This window comes from Platichthys flesus, chromosome 23 (assembly GCF_949316205.1).
Source record: "Platichthys flesus chromosome 23, fPlaFle2.1, whole genome shotgun sequence".
NCBI lineage: Eukaryota > Metazoa > Chordata > Actinopteri > Pleuronectiformes > Pleuronectidae > Platichthys > Platichthys flesus.
Genome location: NC_084967.1, coordinates 10,914,563 through 10,932,883, shown reverse-complemented (window position 1 = coordinate 10,932,883; position 18,321 = coordinate 10,914,563). Strand labels below are relative to the sequence as shown.

At 39.2% G+C, this 18,321-nt stretch overlaps 1 protein-coding gene across 1 annotated transcript in view; it reads left to right on the top strand.

Annotated features, from left to right (window-relative positions):
• Positions 1-17,734, top strand: part of cacna2d4a (calcium channel, voltage-dependent, alpha 2/delta subunit 4a) — a 72,344-nt gene extending 54,610 nt beyond the window's left edge. Inside the window, exons 28-40 of the mRNA XM_062383189.1 lie at positions 6,244-6,305; positions 10,156-10,170; positions 10,664-10,708; positions 11,071-11,133; positions 11,558-11,628; positions 12,806-12,881; positions 12,978-13,030; positions 13,838-13,893; positions 14,287-14,307; positions 14,756-14,876; positions 15,629-15,744; positions 16,031-16,113; positions 16,266-17,734. Of these exons, the coding sequence (XP_062239173.1) occupies positions 6,244-6,305; positions 10,156-10,170; positions 10,664-10,708; positions 11,071-11,133; positions 11,558-11,628; positions 12,806-12,881; positions 12,978-13,030; positions 13,838-13,893; positions 14,287-14,307; positions 14,756-14,876; positions 15,629-15,744; positions 16,031-16,113; positions 16,266-16,358 (875 nt within the window). The 3' untranslated portion in view covers positions 16,359-17,734. The remainder of the gene's footprint in view (positions 1-6,243; positions 6,306-10,155; positions 10,171-10,663; positions 10,709-11,070; positions 11,134-11,557; positions 11,629-12,805; positions 12,882-12,977; positions 13,031-13,837; positions 13,894-14,286; positions 14,308-14,755; positions 14,877-15,628; positions 15,745-16,030; positions 16,114-16,265) is intronic.
• The last annotated feature ends 587 nt before the right edge of the window (positions 17,735-18,321 follow it).

Below are 18,321 nucleotides of genomic sequence, written 5' to 3'. Positions count from 1 at the left end.
AGATGTCACAAAAAAAAAAATGCAGCTTGAAATGTTCAGAGTTCAGGTTTAATTGTTATCAGTTGTAATGGTTGATGAGTTTAGATCAGGAGAGAGTGATTCCGTCTGTGTACATTTGTGTGTCTTTCTTTGTGTGTGTCCCATACAGTTGAGTCTGTAAGTTTTGAACTGCTCAGAGTGCATATCTTGTGTTTTTAGGTTTTCTTCTTTCATTATTTCCTGTGGAGGTTTGTGACTTGGTATTTGTGTGCATACTCAGACGCCAGGGACTTCTACTGACACTGATCATTATAATCAACTCTTTCTGACGTTGGAGGAATTTGCCATAACTCCATTTCCTGGCTGGAGCAGTGTTTGTTGCCTGGCAACATCAGTTTATTGAAAACTCTTTGTCAGAAAGTTATGCGATCTGCTGATGCTTGGGTGAACATAGCACTGCTGCTTTTGGGAAACATAAAACATTAATTTTGGTATTTGAGTTGAAAGGTAGGTCGTGTGCGTGGAGTGAGTTCCAGTTTGGTCAGGGTATTGATAAAGTATGTGGGATGTGAGATATTAGTCAGATAAATGATCCTCCTCTCGAGAGTGACTTAACTGTAGGATAGGTTACAAGAAGAAGCATAGCACTGCCGTTTACTCAATATGAGAACAGAAATCAACTTATTTTCAATGGATGTATTTTATTAAATATATTAATATAGAAATTATTGAATAACTAATTCGTCAGCATTTTGCTCAGTAATTGGCTGTTAGAAAAAAACAACTCAACTGAATTTATAAGCAATCAACACTAAATTGAGTAGATTCTGTCCAATATCTGTATTTGCTAGACCCAACCAAACAAAACAGAGAATAATAGCAGGATTGTAGGTTTGTGCATTAAATTTTCAGTTCAAAAATTCAGATAAAACCCAAAGTAGAGAAGCATGTGTTGCACCGTATAAAAATTGGATTGATTTAATTTTTAAAAAGTCTTGTTCATTCTTCTCTCCTCTCCTCTCCTGCTCTCCCTGCATATCAACTATTAATGGAGAGGACAGCAGAGAACAAGAATGAGAACAAGTGAGGCAACGCGCAGATTACAATGTGATGCGTATGGGTGACAGATGCCGAGACATTTGGAAAACATTAATGGAAAGATTAAGATTAGAGGGGTCAAAGATTAAAGTGTCAAACGGTCACAGAGTAAAGAAGATTGAAAGACGGAAAAAAGAAAATAAACGGAAGAGAAAAACTGACTCTCACTCTGTTAATATCTTTTTTGAAAGATGTTTGCCAATTGTTTTGATACAAATTGTAATTGTGTGTTTGTGGGGGAGCCGGAGAGAAAGATATTTTGGTGCGAGAAAGCTATGATCCCGATGCATTTCTGCGCTGGTGTTTAAGCATTAAAGTTTACGTTTGTATATCCACAGCTTGGAGTGTGTGTGTGTATACTAAAAAAGGCTTTAAAAGAGGATAAAGAAGGGAGAGACATGAGAAGACTTTGACGTTTGCTGAGATAAACAGTAATCATGTTGCCACAGTCAGTTCAAATCACACAGTTTAAAAAGTTCTGCACCACAAAAAAAAAAAAAATGGAACCAAAATACAGCGAATATCAAATAAGAGAGGAGTTTTAGTTCTCACACAACACACTGTAACACACTGGTAAAAAGCAGCACATACCTCCACCGGGGCAGAGCAGTCCACTTGAAATCAATCAACCTGCACCAAATTTCACACACTCACAATTCTTGGATCCTCCCCAAAATGTAATGGGTTCTCTCTTGGTCCATGATCTTCATTTAAGTTAAAAGTGTGGAAAAACCCACAGCACTTATTCTAATAACAAACAAATATTTACTTTGTTTGTGTCGCCAATGAAGATTAAACATTCATTGAGGCCTTTTTCTGTAGCTGCAGATCAGACCTGCAGGAGTTCAGGACTTCTAGACCATTCTTCCGACAAAGCTGCTACTGCTCAGACATATGTCTGGTGTGAGCGCCTCTCAGAGGTCATTCTACACACACACATACATGTGCGCAAATGAGAGGGAATGAGAAACACACACTTTCATGCATGCTCACACACAGATATTTGATCTTCCTTTATTATTAATAGCCACACTCGGTAGGAATGAAAAGGGTTTTCCAACTTATATCATTATTAAAAATCAATTCATTTTCTTCCATCCCCTCTGCCTTCTGTCTTACTCCTTTCCCATCTTCCCTTTGGTCTCTCTTCATCCCTCCGTCATTCTAACACCACCTGTGCCACCTGTTTCCATTATATCAATTAATCTGTACCTTTCATTACATCTGCTCTCTGTCTATGACCTTTTTGTCTGTGTATATGTGTTTGTGTGTGTAAGTGTGTGTGCGTGCGTGTGTGTGCGTGTGTGTGTGTTTGTGTGTGTTTGTTTGTCTCCTTCCTGCAGCCAATACTAATTTATTTTTGGGTCATGTGTGTGTAGTGTGTATTAGTGTGTGCAAATGTGTTGTTTTTTTATTATTTCGGACTCTCTTCCTCTGTCTATTGCGTGTGTGTGTGAGAGAGAAACCGAAAAAATTGAAATGACCTCCTCACTCATGGCCTTATTTTCAGTGTCCCCTCTGTGCCCAGAGAGTTAGCCACTGTGTCAGTTTAATTTATTGGGTCTGTTCCTGCGGTGCGTGTCTGTCATGTGTTTGGCTACGTTTGGGGACAAATCTCCGACTATAGACCATTTAGGGGACAGCTTGTTCTGTCGAGGACAAAAGCTGATTTCTGGGTCAGTGGTTGACGTCAAGCAAAAGAGTCCAGGAAATGAATTAATGAAAGTGTACATAATTTCCCCAAAATTAATTTGTGTGTGTGTGTGTGTCAAATATATATTCATACATATTTAGCCTTGACTCCAGGATCATGCTACCATCAACAGGAGCTCTCCTCAGTGGTCATTTAACACAACAACATAGACAGACAGACAGACCAATAGATACTCCCTCTTTCCTTTTCCACCATCTTTCTCTCCTCCTCTCTCTCTTCAAAGTCATACACTTGACACTTTCCTTGCACAGTTCATGAATCAATTCGGGAAATCAGTAGTGATACCCAATCCCTCTTTCCTACCTCTCCATCTTTGTGTCAATCTTCATACTTGTCTAGCTCTACAACACATATACATTGTAAAAATGTTTATTCTGTTGGGCACACTACAGAGGCCAGAAAGCAGTGAGACTGTGAGCCTGTTTACCATCGTTCTAGTCTCCCTCTCGCCTTTCTCACATATTCAGTTTTCCCGTCAGTCACAGTTCATATCCCTGCCGTCTCTCATCCCCCTATCTCGTTAATGTAATAACCAATTAACGGCCTCTCTTGGTTGGTGAATTTATTTATTTATTTATTCATTAATTCATTTCCTTTTGAAAGCGCTCTCCACTGTGATTGGCAGCTCGCACTAATCGCAACTCAGGCTGTGAGTGTACAAGATACGCTCTCACATAAGCACACACACGCGTTGAAGCTCACACATTTTCACTTGCATGCACACAAAGTCATGCATATCCTTTTGTACAAGTGTATGAAAACTGAACAAACTTGAAGTGTAAATGCATGCTAGCTATTCACACATTATGGGAAAAAAACTGTTACAACACACACACACACACACACACACACACACACACACACTGAGGGATCAGTGTGATGGTTTTAATTAGATTTGGCCTGTCAGCCTCAGAAAGCGAGAGAAGGCAGATTACTGCTGCCCTCCATAATGGCCTTCCAACACTTTATCTGAGATTATGGCGGAGGGAGACGACTTCAAGGTCACCGGCACAATTGAGGTGGGGGTCTGAGTGTGTGGGAGAGTGTTCAAACACCCAAACAAAAAATGTAAAATGTCACCATGAACGTCATGCATTGCTTTGGAACAAAAGTAAGGACAGAGATCTAGCATCCTAACATCTGTTTGCACCCTTAGTGAGAGAATGGTTGATTACATATGCAAATGTGTTGCTGGGATTTCCACAGACGAACGTGCAAACCCTCATAATTAACACGCAACACATTTCTTGTTTTCTGTCTATAGATTTTAACAATTTGGATAATTTTGAACACGATTTCACATTAGCTGTATGAAGAGATAAACAATCGCTCAATTAGCTAAACAAATGTATCTGTGTATGTGCCCGATTACAGGCTGTTTACAGCCATGATTCAGCATCTCAGCGGATTCATGAGCGATTGGACAGAATCCAAGAAACACTTGCATCCCCATCAACAAACTGAAGCACTGACAGAACATGTAAGAGCTTTTTCCCTGGAATGACGAGACCATACAGTTCACAGGATATTGTTGCCCACCGTGATTGATAATTCATCACCTAATAGCAGTTTTCAAGCATAATTGAGAGACTTATTTTCAGCCTGTCGATCTGACGTCAGCTTCACGCAGGCTTTTCTTTTGCCCCCTCACAGATGGGATGTAACTTGTGCAAAAAAACAAAAGGTAATGGAGACTTGATGTTGACTGTGAAATGAGTCATTAGGCTACTCATTAAATTTCTTATCGAAGTGAATGGAAACTAATGACTGAAAGGAAGCAGATTCAAATTCCAAGGCTATGACTGCTTTTGTGCAGGTGCCAGTTAATGAAATAATGAGTTTAGATTCTACATACTGTGAAAATGACTACTTATGCCTTCAAAACCAAATAATAATGAATTACAATTTTGTATCATCCATAGAATAAAATATTGAAAATGTTTAGTTAGAAAATCAAATAATGTGAATTTTAGATACTATTAATACAACTGTAAATGCAAGGTTTGGTTGGTTGATTGTTAAAAGCTTTTAAATCATGACCTCTGTATTTCCAAAATGGTTTGACTCTTAGCTGTTGTTTTTGGTCTGATAAATGGAACTATGAGTTTATTCCAACTGTATAGGCTTAACCCCAACAAGCGGGTGTGCATCCCATTCCCTCTGCTCTCTCTTCTTCACTTCTTTTTCCAATATCCCTCACTCTTCCCCTTCCACCATGAACTAATTCCACTCTTAATAAAGCCTTTTGCGACCTGACTCCATTACAGTCATTATTCTACTGTATTATTACAGTACATGATAGTGTGTGTGAGTGTGTGTGTGTGTGTGTGTGTGTGTATTACGAGGCTTTCCCTGAGTGGCTGTAAAAAGCAAGCTGGGGGAAAAAGGCTAAATCTTTGATTGTAATATGAAGTGTCATATCTTCCCTCGCAGTGTGTGTGTGTGTATTTTTTGTTGGTGTGGGCGTATACAGTATCTGTGCTCCGAGAACTTCTGCAATTACCGTTTCTTTTTGCATTACGAGGCGGACTGAAATGCTGATGGACATGCAGCCCTAAGCTGACACAAGCAATTGCTCCACCGAGTGTGCACATGCATACATTTGAAATATATTAAAAACACACACTAATTCTAGGCTTAAAGTTTTGAAATGGAGAGGTGGGACACACACACACATAGACACATGAATACACACACACACACACACACACTATCTAAGAATAGTCGGTTCACACAGCGGTGCGGAGGCTCAGAAGGTCAGTTACAGTAGAAGGATTTTCATAATTTGACTTGTGAAGGCAGAGCTGATCTGTACAGCCGGCCCTCTTCTGCTCCTCCAGCCTGAGAGCTGAGAGAGAGATATCGTCTCTCACCCTGGGACATTAATCGGCTCATTCGTGTTCTTTCTTCTAAACTGCTGGAATTAAAGTTTCTCTAACCGTTTATAGTCTGCTTCTCCTTCTATGGGCATCACTTCTATCAACTGATCATTGAAGCCAGTATTTAAACTGTGAATATTGTCCCAGAAGTGGTGTCTTTGATAGCCGTTGTTGATATTATTTATACAGTAAATCACAATTAGTGCTACTGCCGTTATCACTGGTTCTACAGTAAATGTTTCTTAGTCTTGTTTTGCTCCAAATATTTTCTTTCCTTAACAGCTTTTCTGAGCGTTCAGCTACATTTTAATGAACTATTAACATTAAACAATTTGGATGATTAGCCTTTAAGCAAAAATGTCATCCTCTATTTATTTTTCCTGACCTCACTTAACCTCCTCATGTTCATGTTCTTTTTATTCCAACTACCTTACTCCTCCCCCTGGTTGTTCTGGCTTCTACCTTATCCATTTACTTCCATTAATTTTTTATGTTCAGGTTCATTTTGTTGCACCTAATTGACCCCTCTCTCTCTCTCTTTCGCCCTCTCCCCCTCTCTCTCTCTCTCTGCAGCCATCGGTGTCCAGATGACTCTTGACGCTTTTGAGTCCAGATTCTGGTCCATTACGTCCCAGGTAAATACTTACAGGCACCAATATAACACAATTATCCTTTTACAGAGACAGAACTTCATGTTGTGGATTTGGACTTAATGACTCCCTCATATTCTATATGTCAGTGAAAACTGTGTTGCTGGAAACAGGATGAGTAAAGACAAAACAACCCATTAATATAACAGCTGACATTTAGATAAATTGTCAATTATTTACAACTTTTGAATTCATAAATAGTGCCATTTAGCTATCCTGCTGTAGTTTAAACTCACGAATGAGGAAGCACTGGAATTAAACCCTCTAATTATTTCATTATATCTTCAAGTTATTCCACAATAGATTTATGTTTCTTATTTATTTGAATTCCCTCATCTATATATATCATATAATTGTGTTTATTTTTCTACTTGTAACCTTTTTCCTGGCCCCTTTAAAAGCTCTTCAATATCTTGTACAAAAGATACAATCCTATGTTCAGTAGTATTCCTTAAAGCCATCAGCTCACTGTGACACAACATATTACTCATGACAAGGATGATCATAGTTTCCTTCTCCGCTCCATTAAGTTGTAATTACTACATTTAAAATTTGTTGAATGCAAAGCTTAATGCAGTGTTTTCCCGATCACCGATCCCGCCATTAATAGACTGCATACCCTGCCCAAAACAGTATTCTGAAAAATGACATGTCATTGTTTCCCGTGGACATTTTATATGCCACTAAGAGAAAACGATCAGTCTTATGGTTTTTGGTTGAGTCTTCTTTGTGGTCTTCGAACACCTTCAAGAGAACATTTGCTTAATTTGCCGTAACACCTTTGCCACAGCGGGTGATTGATAGCTCTGGTGTTGTCCTCCTCTGCTCCCGTGGCTGTAAAAGACAGCAGTTAAAAGAGCATTAAGGCTGCTGGCTAGCCATTAAATGATGGATAGCCGCAGCCACGAGGCTGAGCAGCTCCCAAATGTGTTTGTGTATATTTATGTGTGTTGGTGAAGGTGTGAATAATAGAGTGCTGTGTATGTGTCTGTCATGTTGACAGGAACCTTATGCATAACCATCTGTGCACAAGCATGCTGTTACGTCCATATTCATCCACTAAGAGCTCATTAGCATCGTCTGCAACTGTTAACGACCAGATTTATGCTGAATACAAAGTCTTTCTCATTGCTATTTACTGTGTGCACCATCGACTCCTCCCTCCCGTCTTGATTAACAATTTACTCCCCTCCTCCCTCCTAATTCTTTCCCCCATTACCTTTGTTTTACTCTGCACAGTTTTCCTACTCTTGTCATCTCCTACACCCCGTCTTCCCTCCTCACCTCCTCTCCTCAACCCCTCCTCTTCTGCTCAGTTAGCTTACGTAATCCTATTATCGTCCTGTCACATATTCACTATCAGGTAGCTTTATTTCGTATGGTTGGTGTGTGCATGCACTGGCATTAGGGGCTGGTCTTGACTGGCTGTGTTCATGTGTGTGTGCATATTTTGAGGGTTCAGCTCACTTGAGGGTGACGATACTATACCTACTGTAAATCCTGGACTTAATACCTGTATCCAAGAGGATATACAATTGAAGTCACAACCATCAAGCTAAAAAAAGTCTATAAAGGCCTCAAAGTGGGTTAAGAAAAATATCGTATAGTTACTATTCATTTTTTTTATGAACGCAGTGTTATAATACATTTACCTTAAGTTTAACCTTTCTATTTTGATTTATTTGAATGAGATAAATCCCTCAGTTCTGCTGCAGATCATTTGTGTTGCAGAAAAGGCTTTACAAGTCCTAAAAATGATTGTGTATACAATGTTCATGCATACAAGAAAAATGCGTTTTGCTATGATTTTCACTCTCCTACATCATAACATGTTTGTGAGAAACAGATTTGAACCCTAAATGACTAAGAACATCAAAATTAGCTTCCTCCTAATGACCCCTGCACATACTGTAGTCGGCAGAGCTCAGTGAAGGAGTTACATAAGCCGTAGAAGTCACATCTGACTTTGCAGCTACAGTATTAAGTTGACTACCTAAAAATAAGATGTTATTAGTTGATGAATTATGAATTAGTGATGGGACGAATAAAGTATGAGCCTACATCTAATGGGAACCAGTCAGTCTGTTAACAGGAAAATGTTCTGGCATCCAAGTGCAGCAAAGTCTGCTCTTTGACACATTATGTCGTATGACGTTAGTTAAATCTGAAATCTCACAACATTGCTATAAAACATATAGCATTTGCATGCTGACTTATGGACCGTGATGCCTCATATGTTTCTCACAGTCCTTTGCTGATACATACTGTCAGTGAGTAGCGATGTAGTGAGACTAATGGGAATCAAAAGATGAAAGATTTTTCACTCTTCACATCTTGACATGCTCTTTATCTCCCAGAGAAGACTCAGCTGCTTTTCCTTTGTCTCTAATTCCACGTTTGATAACTCTGTGCTCGTATAATGTGACTGTGTTTGTCGTAGACCTAAACCACAACCTTTGCAATATGAAATCAACAGTAGGATATATTAGTGCTATAACATAAACATTATATAATTCTTTGTATTCTTCAAACAAGGTTTAGGGTGTTAAAAAAAATGTTTGTCTTAAAAACGATATCTTCAAAACGTTTTAACTGCATGTACTTAAAAAAATACAATATAGAGTTTGTTATATTCAGAATGTGTATATGTGTGTTCTGTGTGTGTGTGAGGCTGTGAGCAGACGGTGGGATCATCAGTTGCAGAGAGAATCAGTTCCATTGAGGTTCAGGGTGTGAGTGATAATTAATGCTCTCGCCATCAGCTTGACTCCTCTGGAGCTCCCAGACAAGACACATTTGCCAACACTGGTTCTGAGGGAGCAGCCTCTCGTGTGCTGCTTCCATTTATAAATCTGACACTTGAGAAAGTGAAAGGGAAAATCATATTTATGTGTACAAAAAATCTATCGACTGGATTGGGAATGGAAATGGTAATCAACTGAGATTGTTGATTGATGATTACCTGAGTGTTTTAACAGAGCAACCACCAAATTAAAATGTTCCATTTATACACTGGTATTATGTTATATAAGAGGCTTTTTCCATTTAATTCACTGTGCATATTCACACAATAACAATAATGATAATAATCTAATGGGAGGTGTTCCAGTAAAATTGCTGAACAAATAAATACTCCCAATAAGATAAAAGTCAAAGACAACGTCATTGACACACCCTCCCGCTTACTGTGAATCTTCCAGAAAATATGCCATTTGCCCATAAGGTCATTTCTGTCATTGCTCTCACTGAACTGTTTATTTCAGGAGGCAGTGATGGGAAGCAGAGGGAAAGACGGACACTTAGCTGTAATAGGATTTAAAAGGATGATAGATCGTCTCATTCACACGTTGACAAGCTCTATATAGCCTGACCAAGATTCCAAAGACATATGGGCCGTATCGAACATCATCCACATGAACTGTAGACATAAGATATGACCATGATGTCAAGAGGAGATCTATTGACACCTTGACTCATGAAAGTGCACTGATGAACAGTTTAACCTTAGTAGATAGTGGAGATGGAGTAAAGTGCAATTATATTTATAAAGGACGAGTAAAATAGCAGATGAAAAAGGATACAGTCTTGGTTTTTGACTGTTAAAAACCACAATGGAAATCTGTATTCATAAAAAAAAACATTTTTCATTCATATTGGAATCACGTTCTTCTCTCTGAGAAGAAGAATAGCTATGTCACCAGCAAAGCAAAGGTGTCAGAATGAAGACTTGTGCAGTCAGTGCATCGACTGGCATATCATAAACTGAAGTAACGTTTTTCGCTCTGTTTTCACTCTCTTGTGTTGTCTGTTTGTTCCTCTCTTCGCCTCCTCTCAGCCAAATGACACAGATGTAAGTATGCAGTTTTCCCTCTCTCCATTCTTCAAAGCAGCACTCAACTTTTAGCGCAGAACCAAATATAACATTTTTAGCAGCAGCTGAGCTCCGTGAAGTCGGGTTCACACCCCAGTTAAAGCAGATCACACATACGCACACAGTCACGGACATGCAGCAATATAGCATGCACAAACTTGCTAACAAAATCCCACACCTTCCCGCCTCAGGTAGACATATCACACGTAAATGAATACTTCACACTAACACACCGAGTTTTCCTCATGTGTGAGAAGTGACGCATGTTCGAGCCCCAACACCTCCAAAGTCAAATGCAGACAGAGCATGTGTTCAAATCATTTCCTCACTTACAAAAACATGAGCTCCCAGATAATAACCACCATCACCCCCACAGTTGCTTCCACCTCTGTTTGTCAGTGAAATCCTGAATAGGTAAAAGGTTAAACACATTGCCAACACGTTCTTTTCTTGTTGTCTGTTTGTCCTCTAGTGTTCTGACATAGAAGGGAAATGTCCTCTTCAGTGTGGCAGCTTTGTGAGTATATCAAGTCAGAGCACATTTATGGCTGCTGTTATATCTGGGTATTAAAGTCCCTCTCCATGAAGCAGTAAATGTTATCTAACTCTGAATATTCAAATGAATGATTGTGCTTATTACCTCTTCCAAGGAGGTTATATTTTCACATAAGTACTGTACAACCGATTTGAATTAAACCTGTTGGAGGGATGGGGTGTTGGCCAGGGAAGAACCCTGTACATTTCCATGTCTGTTTTTTTATGTTTTCATATTTTTTAGAGGAATTCTTGTAGCTAAGTTTCATTCCTTTTACTTCTATGTCAGTGGTTTTGGACACACGTCTTACACTTCATCTGTCTCTGCCTCTTTTCTCATCTCAGGATATCGACTGCTACCTGATTGACAATAATGGCTTTGTCCTAATTTCTAAACAGCGTAATGATGTGAGTTTACACACAAACACACACACACGTACATTCATGTCTTTCTAGAGCTGGAAGGACACTCACTCCTCCGTCAAGGAGATTATGTTTTTGTCCGTGTTTGTTAGTTTGCAGAATTATGCAAATAATTGTTTACACTGTAAACAGTGTGCGGCGAACAGAAGACGGAGGATTGGCCCAAATATACACTGTCGGAAGCCACAAAATATTGGCTGTTGCCCCCAGAGGCTAATTCGTCTTCAGACAATAAACAATGGGCCCTGAGATTGATTTCAACCTAATGTACATTTTTGGGGAATTCACAATTGAACAACATAAACTGGAGTAAATTATGGTTGTTCCCCTTCTTCCGTCAGTTTATCATCACAGGAATGATTCAACCACTTGGTTTGTTTCACTGTTTATCTGACTTCTCTCCTGATAGGCTGGGAGGTTCTTTGGTGAGGTTGATGGATCAGTGATGACCACGCTTATCAGAATGGGCATGTTCAAAAGGTAATACCTGTCCTCGCCTGACCGGCTAGTTTAGAAGATAGCTGAGTGTCTGTTTGTGCACCTGTCTGCTTGTCTGTCTTGTCTGTCTGTTACCTGTAAGAACAGAGAATTGCCTTGTCCTGTAAGGGCCCAAACCTCTGTGGCTAAAGCTAAACTGTTCTTACTCTGCATCACAGTGTCTCACACTTATAATACTAGTGAATTTAAAACTGGCACACGGACATGTCAATCTGACAGTAGTTACAGATCTAGAGTCTGCCTGACTGATAAAGATTTTTATGGGAAAGTTACCAATATTAGGGATACACCGATATAATTATTAAAGGAGAAATTGTCAGTGATCCCTCAGATGTTGTTATCAATCTACTACAACAAAAAAATGTAATCGAGGCTTGACTGTTTTTAATCATATACCTCATTCGAAAAAAAAAGAAATATAGATTTGTATCAAATATCTTTTCGAAACTGCTCATGTGGACCGGAATAATAGGAATGAATAAATATAAAAGAAAAACAACCAAAAATACAAACAAATTATTTCCATTAAAAAAATCTGTCAAATGAATTTCCTATCAGCAAACATAAACGCTGATATTAATATGAGGGGCAGTTCATTCCTCCATCTTGGTGTTTGTGGTGTAGATATCCTTGCTTTCCCCTTTCGCTGTCCTTCGAGCTTCTTTAGCTGCTCTGGATTTCTTTTCTGTCAGACTTTTCTTTTTACCCGTCTTTTATGTTTGAAATCAAATGAGTGATGTGCTATTTTTAAACAGCTAAAAGATTTCGTCATGCTTCATTTGTCACAGGATATTACATAACTGGTTCTGAGCATGCATGAACTTCAATGGCTGCATGTATGTGTGAGTTTGTTGTGTACGTGCATACGTCTGCAAAGCTGTGCTTGTTTATTTATGCGTTCTTGTTCTTCTTCATGCATCAGAACAAAAAATACTCACCTGTGAAGGAAAAAACAAGAATAAATCAAAACACCGAACAAATAGGGAAACTAATTTCAGCATGGAGATGGTTTTATATCTTTTCTAAGTGAATCTGGGTTTTTACAAAGGTTGAGCTGAGCCACGAAGCGCTGAGTGTAATGGTCTGGAGAGGGAGGCATCATGAAATCAATGTCGGTCAGATACAGCAACACCATTCGCTTTTGTTTGTGTTTCCTTAGGGTGTCCTTGTTCGACTACCAGGCCATGTGTAAGATGAACTCGCACTCTGTCAACAGCGCTCGTCCACTGCTCAGTGTATGTACAATAAACTCATTCTGTGTATGGTGATATTTTCCGTAAAAGCTCCACACAACTCTGCAGTAACCATAATCCATCCATCTCTGCCTCCAGCCGTTCTATGGTTTGGCGTCAGCGCTCAAGTGGCTCCTCTCCAACTTCCTTCTGTAAGTGTTGCTAGGGGCAACCAGAAATGGCTGCCCCCGATCGAAACATAAAGTGGATATCTGTTCATGTTTTCTGTCAGAGTAATGGAAAGAATGCTTCTTGGTTGGCAGCTCTGTTATATTATACAGACAAACGACAACAACCAACAGTGAAATTTGTTTTTGTTTGATGTATATTGACAGATAAAGAGATGTAACATATATTTATGGGTTATTATACCAACATTGTAATACAAAGTAGTTATTTACTTCAGTGGTCAGAAATAATACAGGAATAGATCAATTACCTAGGACAGAGGGAAACAGCGAGCCCGAGCTTCCCTCTGTCAGACTCTGACTCCAAATTGTAACTATACCTGGTAAAGAAATAGCTTCACAAAACATAGCCTCTGTATAAACACATTGATATAACATCCATCAGTACTTTTATATCGACTGTTTAAATCTCTGGGCAACTAAGCAATTAAATGTACTTCTCAAAATGTCCCACTACTCCCTGTAAGTACAGTTAGCAACTGAAGGATAAGAAACGGGGCACCTACTTATTTAGAAGAACAACCTGAGTGATACGTCCAGCATCTTCATTAAAAACAACAAGGAGAGTTATCCAGTTAAGACAAAGCTTCCAATTACTGCTGATAACTTGGGGACCCATTTTAAAATTCCCACGGCACAACTTTGGGTCCTGGCCCAGTTTGCGAAAACTGCATGCAATCTGCTTGCAATCTGCTTGGGCCCATAATGAAGGCTGCCTAATTGACTCCCTCTCTTTGTCCACTATCCTCTTTCTCCTCTCTCCTTCACAAGGTTCCTCCTGGAGTTTAATATCTGTGGCTTCTGGCACACGGAGCATTTTGCTGATGGTGAGTTTATAGCTACAATGATTTTAACCTTCAGAAGTCCAGGGCTATGTTGGCTGGTTTTGAATTGGCCCTAATGAACTCTAAAAATATCCCAAATTATATTAAGATATTAACATAAATCTAATCTGAACAAATTACATCATCGCCACTCTCTGTTGACAGTCCCCACAAACATGTTGCAGCCATGACAGACATGTCGGTTCTATAGCATGAGAGTTCAAAGTGTTTTGATTGATCAGTATTGATCATCAGTCAGAAGGTCATAGTGTCCTGTGATCCCCTCACCACTCATCTGCGTCTGTCTCTCCATCGATCTCACATTCACCCACCTCATCACTCCAACTGTCAATCATCTGCTCCTCCAATCACCACCATCATCATCCCTCCATTCAGCGAAGCCATCTTTCAGCGTGTGTGAGTATCTGAGTTGTAGTGTTTATAATGAGAATCAGAGTGTTTAGCATTTTGTGTTTTATGTACAGTTTAGTATTTGTTGTATTCTTCAAACAAAATAAAATTCCCTTTGTCTGGGAACAAGCACAAAGTCTTTAAAATAAGAACTAAGCGCAGAGTGGTCAAATGAATGAAAAATCGATTACAACCAGACAGGAAATTCAGACAAGCCATTATGTTTCTCCTTTCAGCTTTCAAACGAATAATTTTGCCTGTACGTGGTTTTGTTTGGAGTAAACAGCAAAGCGAGAGCTCCTCTGAGACTAACAATGATTTAAATAGTAGCCCTGCTTGTCTGTCAGTCACCAGCAAAATGTCACACACACACATACACACACACACACACACACACACACATTCATCCATATTTCAAACCTTGAAACCTAACCCTTGTCCATCTCTCTGTTAGCCTCAGCTCATAAGAAAAAAGGGGACATCCTGCAGCCGTGTGAAACCGAGTACCCCAGCTTCGTTTATGAGCCGTCAGTCAAAGAGACCAACAGCATTATTAAGTGTGGACGCTGCCAGAAGTAAGCACACACTACACACACACACAAATCAACTATGCGCTCCTCTCTAAGCCCCAGATCAGCCATATTAAATTGTCCCTCGAAATTCCATTTTCTACGGCTTTGCTCTGCTATGCATACTAAGAGCGGAGTCTGTTTATGCAAGAGTATCAAGTACAGGAAAATAAGTGGAGAGGAACAGAATTAGATCAGGGTGCACAAGGTTATAGAAAGACCAAGAGGCGTATGGAGGGTGAGAGGGAGACTGGAAAACTGAGAGAAAGTATAGAGGCGAGTAGTGTAGGGAGAGATGGGGGAGCAGTGGGTGACAAAGACAGAGATTGAAAAACAGTGGGAGGAAAACAGAAGTGGAAGGGGTGAAGGAGAGAGAATCATTACTGAGTGTGTTTGTATATACTTCGGTGAAAGAGAGCGAGAAACATGGAAAGAAATGCTGAGGTTATCTGGTTAGACTGTATCGTTTCAGCAGGTTTGTTTTCATAGATTGAGTGTTAGCGCCCCCGTGAGACCAACAGAGGTTTAACAAATCCTGTTCTCAACTTGAACCAGACAGTATTATCTACAAATGTATGACCCATAAATAGATGTATGAATATATTTTTGTTTTGTTGTTGTTTATTCAAATTTGTATTTTGTTGTCGTGACTGCAAACTTGGTATCCTCCCGTGCTGGGTGCCCCACCCTGGGAGGTTTTCTGTCTGTGTTTTTGTGTCCCACTTTCACATCCATCTCTCCACGTTTTTGTGTCCCAGGATGTTTGTGGTGCAACAGATACCAGACAGCAACCTCCTGATGCTGGTGGTTCAAGCAGACTGTGACTGTTCCAGACAGTACAGTCCAATCACCATGGAGCCCCAGGAAGTCAAATATATCCTTTTCAAGTTACCACAATGTACCGATAAACACAGTCAATTATCTTCTCTCAATCCCTGTTGCTACAAACTCCCACACTGGAGAGTGTGCAGACAACAAGCAGGATGTTGCATCAAGGAAAGGATGCCTCACCGAACTGACTTTAGTTGTGCTAATTGTGTGCCTGGTGAGTGTGTGAACTATGTAGTTTATAGTTGTTGTTGTTGTTGTTGTTAATGTTTGAATGAGAATGCATTAGAAGCCCCTGCTGCACTTGTTGTTGTTCCTTGACCCCGCTGTACATAACGCCTCAGTAAAGTGTGACAGGATGAGGTCGCAGAAGATTCGCAGACGGCCCGAGTCCTGCCACGCCTACCATCCACAGGTCAGCTCCTCATTGGTCCACTCACTAATTCCACTCTGGAATTAAACTTCATAAATAATCAACTTTTTCAGATTTACATGCAATGTTTTGTTTTACACATGATAAAATGTATTTCTTTCCTTTGTCTTACTAAAATGTTTTTGTCTGTGCAGGAGAATGCCAACGACTGCGGACGAGCTTCTTTCATTTCTCTCTCAATCTCTCTCTTCTTTATCTGTCTTTCCTTCTCCACGATCGTCTCTTGACGATGGACAACCTTTGATGTTCCATCCATTATCGCATGAAGGGGGGAGATTGGAAAAAATGAAGAAATGTGTTTAAACACTGGACACCTCAAGTGGATTTTTTTTAAATGTTCCTAATTATGGACAATTTGCTCATGAAGACAACAAGTCACGTCTCTCCTGGCGGACATGGACATCGATGTTATTATGAGTGTTTGTGGGTCACGCACCATTTTGCATCTCACAATGAAAAGGGACTGAAGAGATGCAGGTGGTGGCTGTGACGTGCTTTGATGCAAGAGGCTTATGAGTCACAAGATGCAGCAATTCAAGGGGGGGAAATATGTTTCTCATTTCCCTTATCACACTGAATGGTGTGTTGCAAGCACACATGCATATTATATATGCGGCTGCAAGCATGCAAACCTCCAATAATACAAGCATCCAATATTTATCAGCCACAATGCTTTATTCGAAGACTTTGCTCTTTTAATTATGAGTAATAACCAGAGACAAGGGCTACAAATGTATATGGCAGAACACTGTTGTGTTTCTGGTGAGAGTTTACCATGGTTGTTTACACAATTTATGGATAATGGACAATGGCTAAGATTAAGGCTTGATTCTTAAAAAGTCATGGTTGCATAGAATTTAGATTTATATTAAAAACTGATAAAAGATAATAAAAAGGGTCAGCTCCTTGGGGGAAACTCATTTTGAATTTATACTTTGATCACATCACAATATTTTTTTCTTTTTAAATAATGTCTGTCTGCCTTTCTGTCTTTATCAGCTGTGTCTTTCTTTGTGTTTGTACAGATACCTTTTGTAACTATATTTGTCTGGACGTGTGGAAACCTGAACTCTGGCAGCGTGTATGTCTACAATCTGCATGGTTCACACAACTGTAGCCTGAAGTTCCAAATGTTTTCGGATCATTTGTGTTTCGTGTGTATGTGTTGGGGTTTTAAAAAATGTTTTTTTTGTGTGTAATTCCAATGTAAATGAATCACACAGTATTTTTGTACACATCTGCTTGTATGTTTCATATTTTGGACTGTTTTGTCTCAGCGTTTCATCTTTGAGCTGTGAGTGTCCCTAATGTTGTTTTCTATCATATTTTTTCCATCATCGTACAAAGCATGTCCGTTGAGTTGAACTAATTCTGTTGACAGAATTGCCTCAGACTTTGCCTGTTTAGGTAATAGATCAGATACATGTTGTGTGTGTGCATCATTACACGTTGTTCTCTCTCTTGCTGGGATTATTGCAGAACTCTGACTCATTCATTTGACTTTTGTTGGTAATCTTCACTGTACAATATTGAGTGGTTGATATGTTCACATTGTGATTTGATCGACTGAAGCCATTATTTGTACAAAGACCAATAAAATTATCCTCATGGTTTTTTTATACTATTATTGTTTCTGGTATCTGTTGTTTCATCATAAATCAAAGGGAGGGGGACTTTATATTAGGACTTGCTTGGAGATATTTAATACATAAGTCCATCTGTCAATTAAGTCCATGGATGCCAAACAAACAATTAAATGTTTAGGCTTTAAATTGACATCAGCGAGAGACAAAAGGTGGTTTAACAGGAGGTAGCTTAAAAAAGTACAAATGTTTACGATTTATGATAATGAATAATAATGAGCAACTTCTTGACATTATGCTAAAAGTGGTCTAAAGTGAGTGAGATTTTGTTTATAACTATAACTATACGTTTTTGAAAGATGTTGGGGTGTTAGCTCTTGGCTTACGTTTGTAACAAAAAAGTGACCTTGGGTTGTTGCCTTGGAAGAAATTGCTCATTCATTAGTTCAAAAATAATTATTTTTGTGATGATAAACAATAACAAGGACTCTGGTTAGAATAAAACCTACTCAGGTTTTCCCTCGAGGGTTTATAAAATTGTATCTTATTTTATTTCATTTTATATCGAATTAATTTAAATTTACATAGTGTAAGATATTGTGCATTG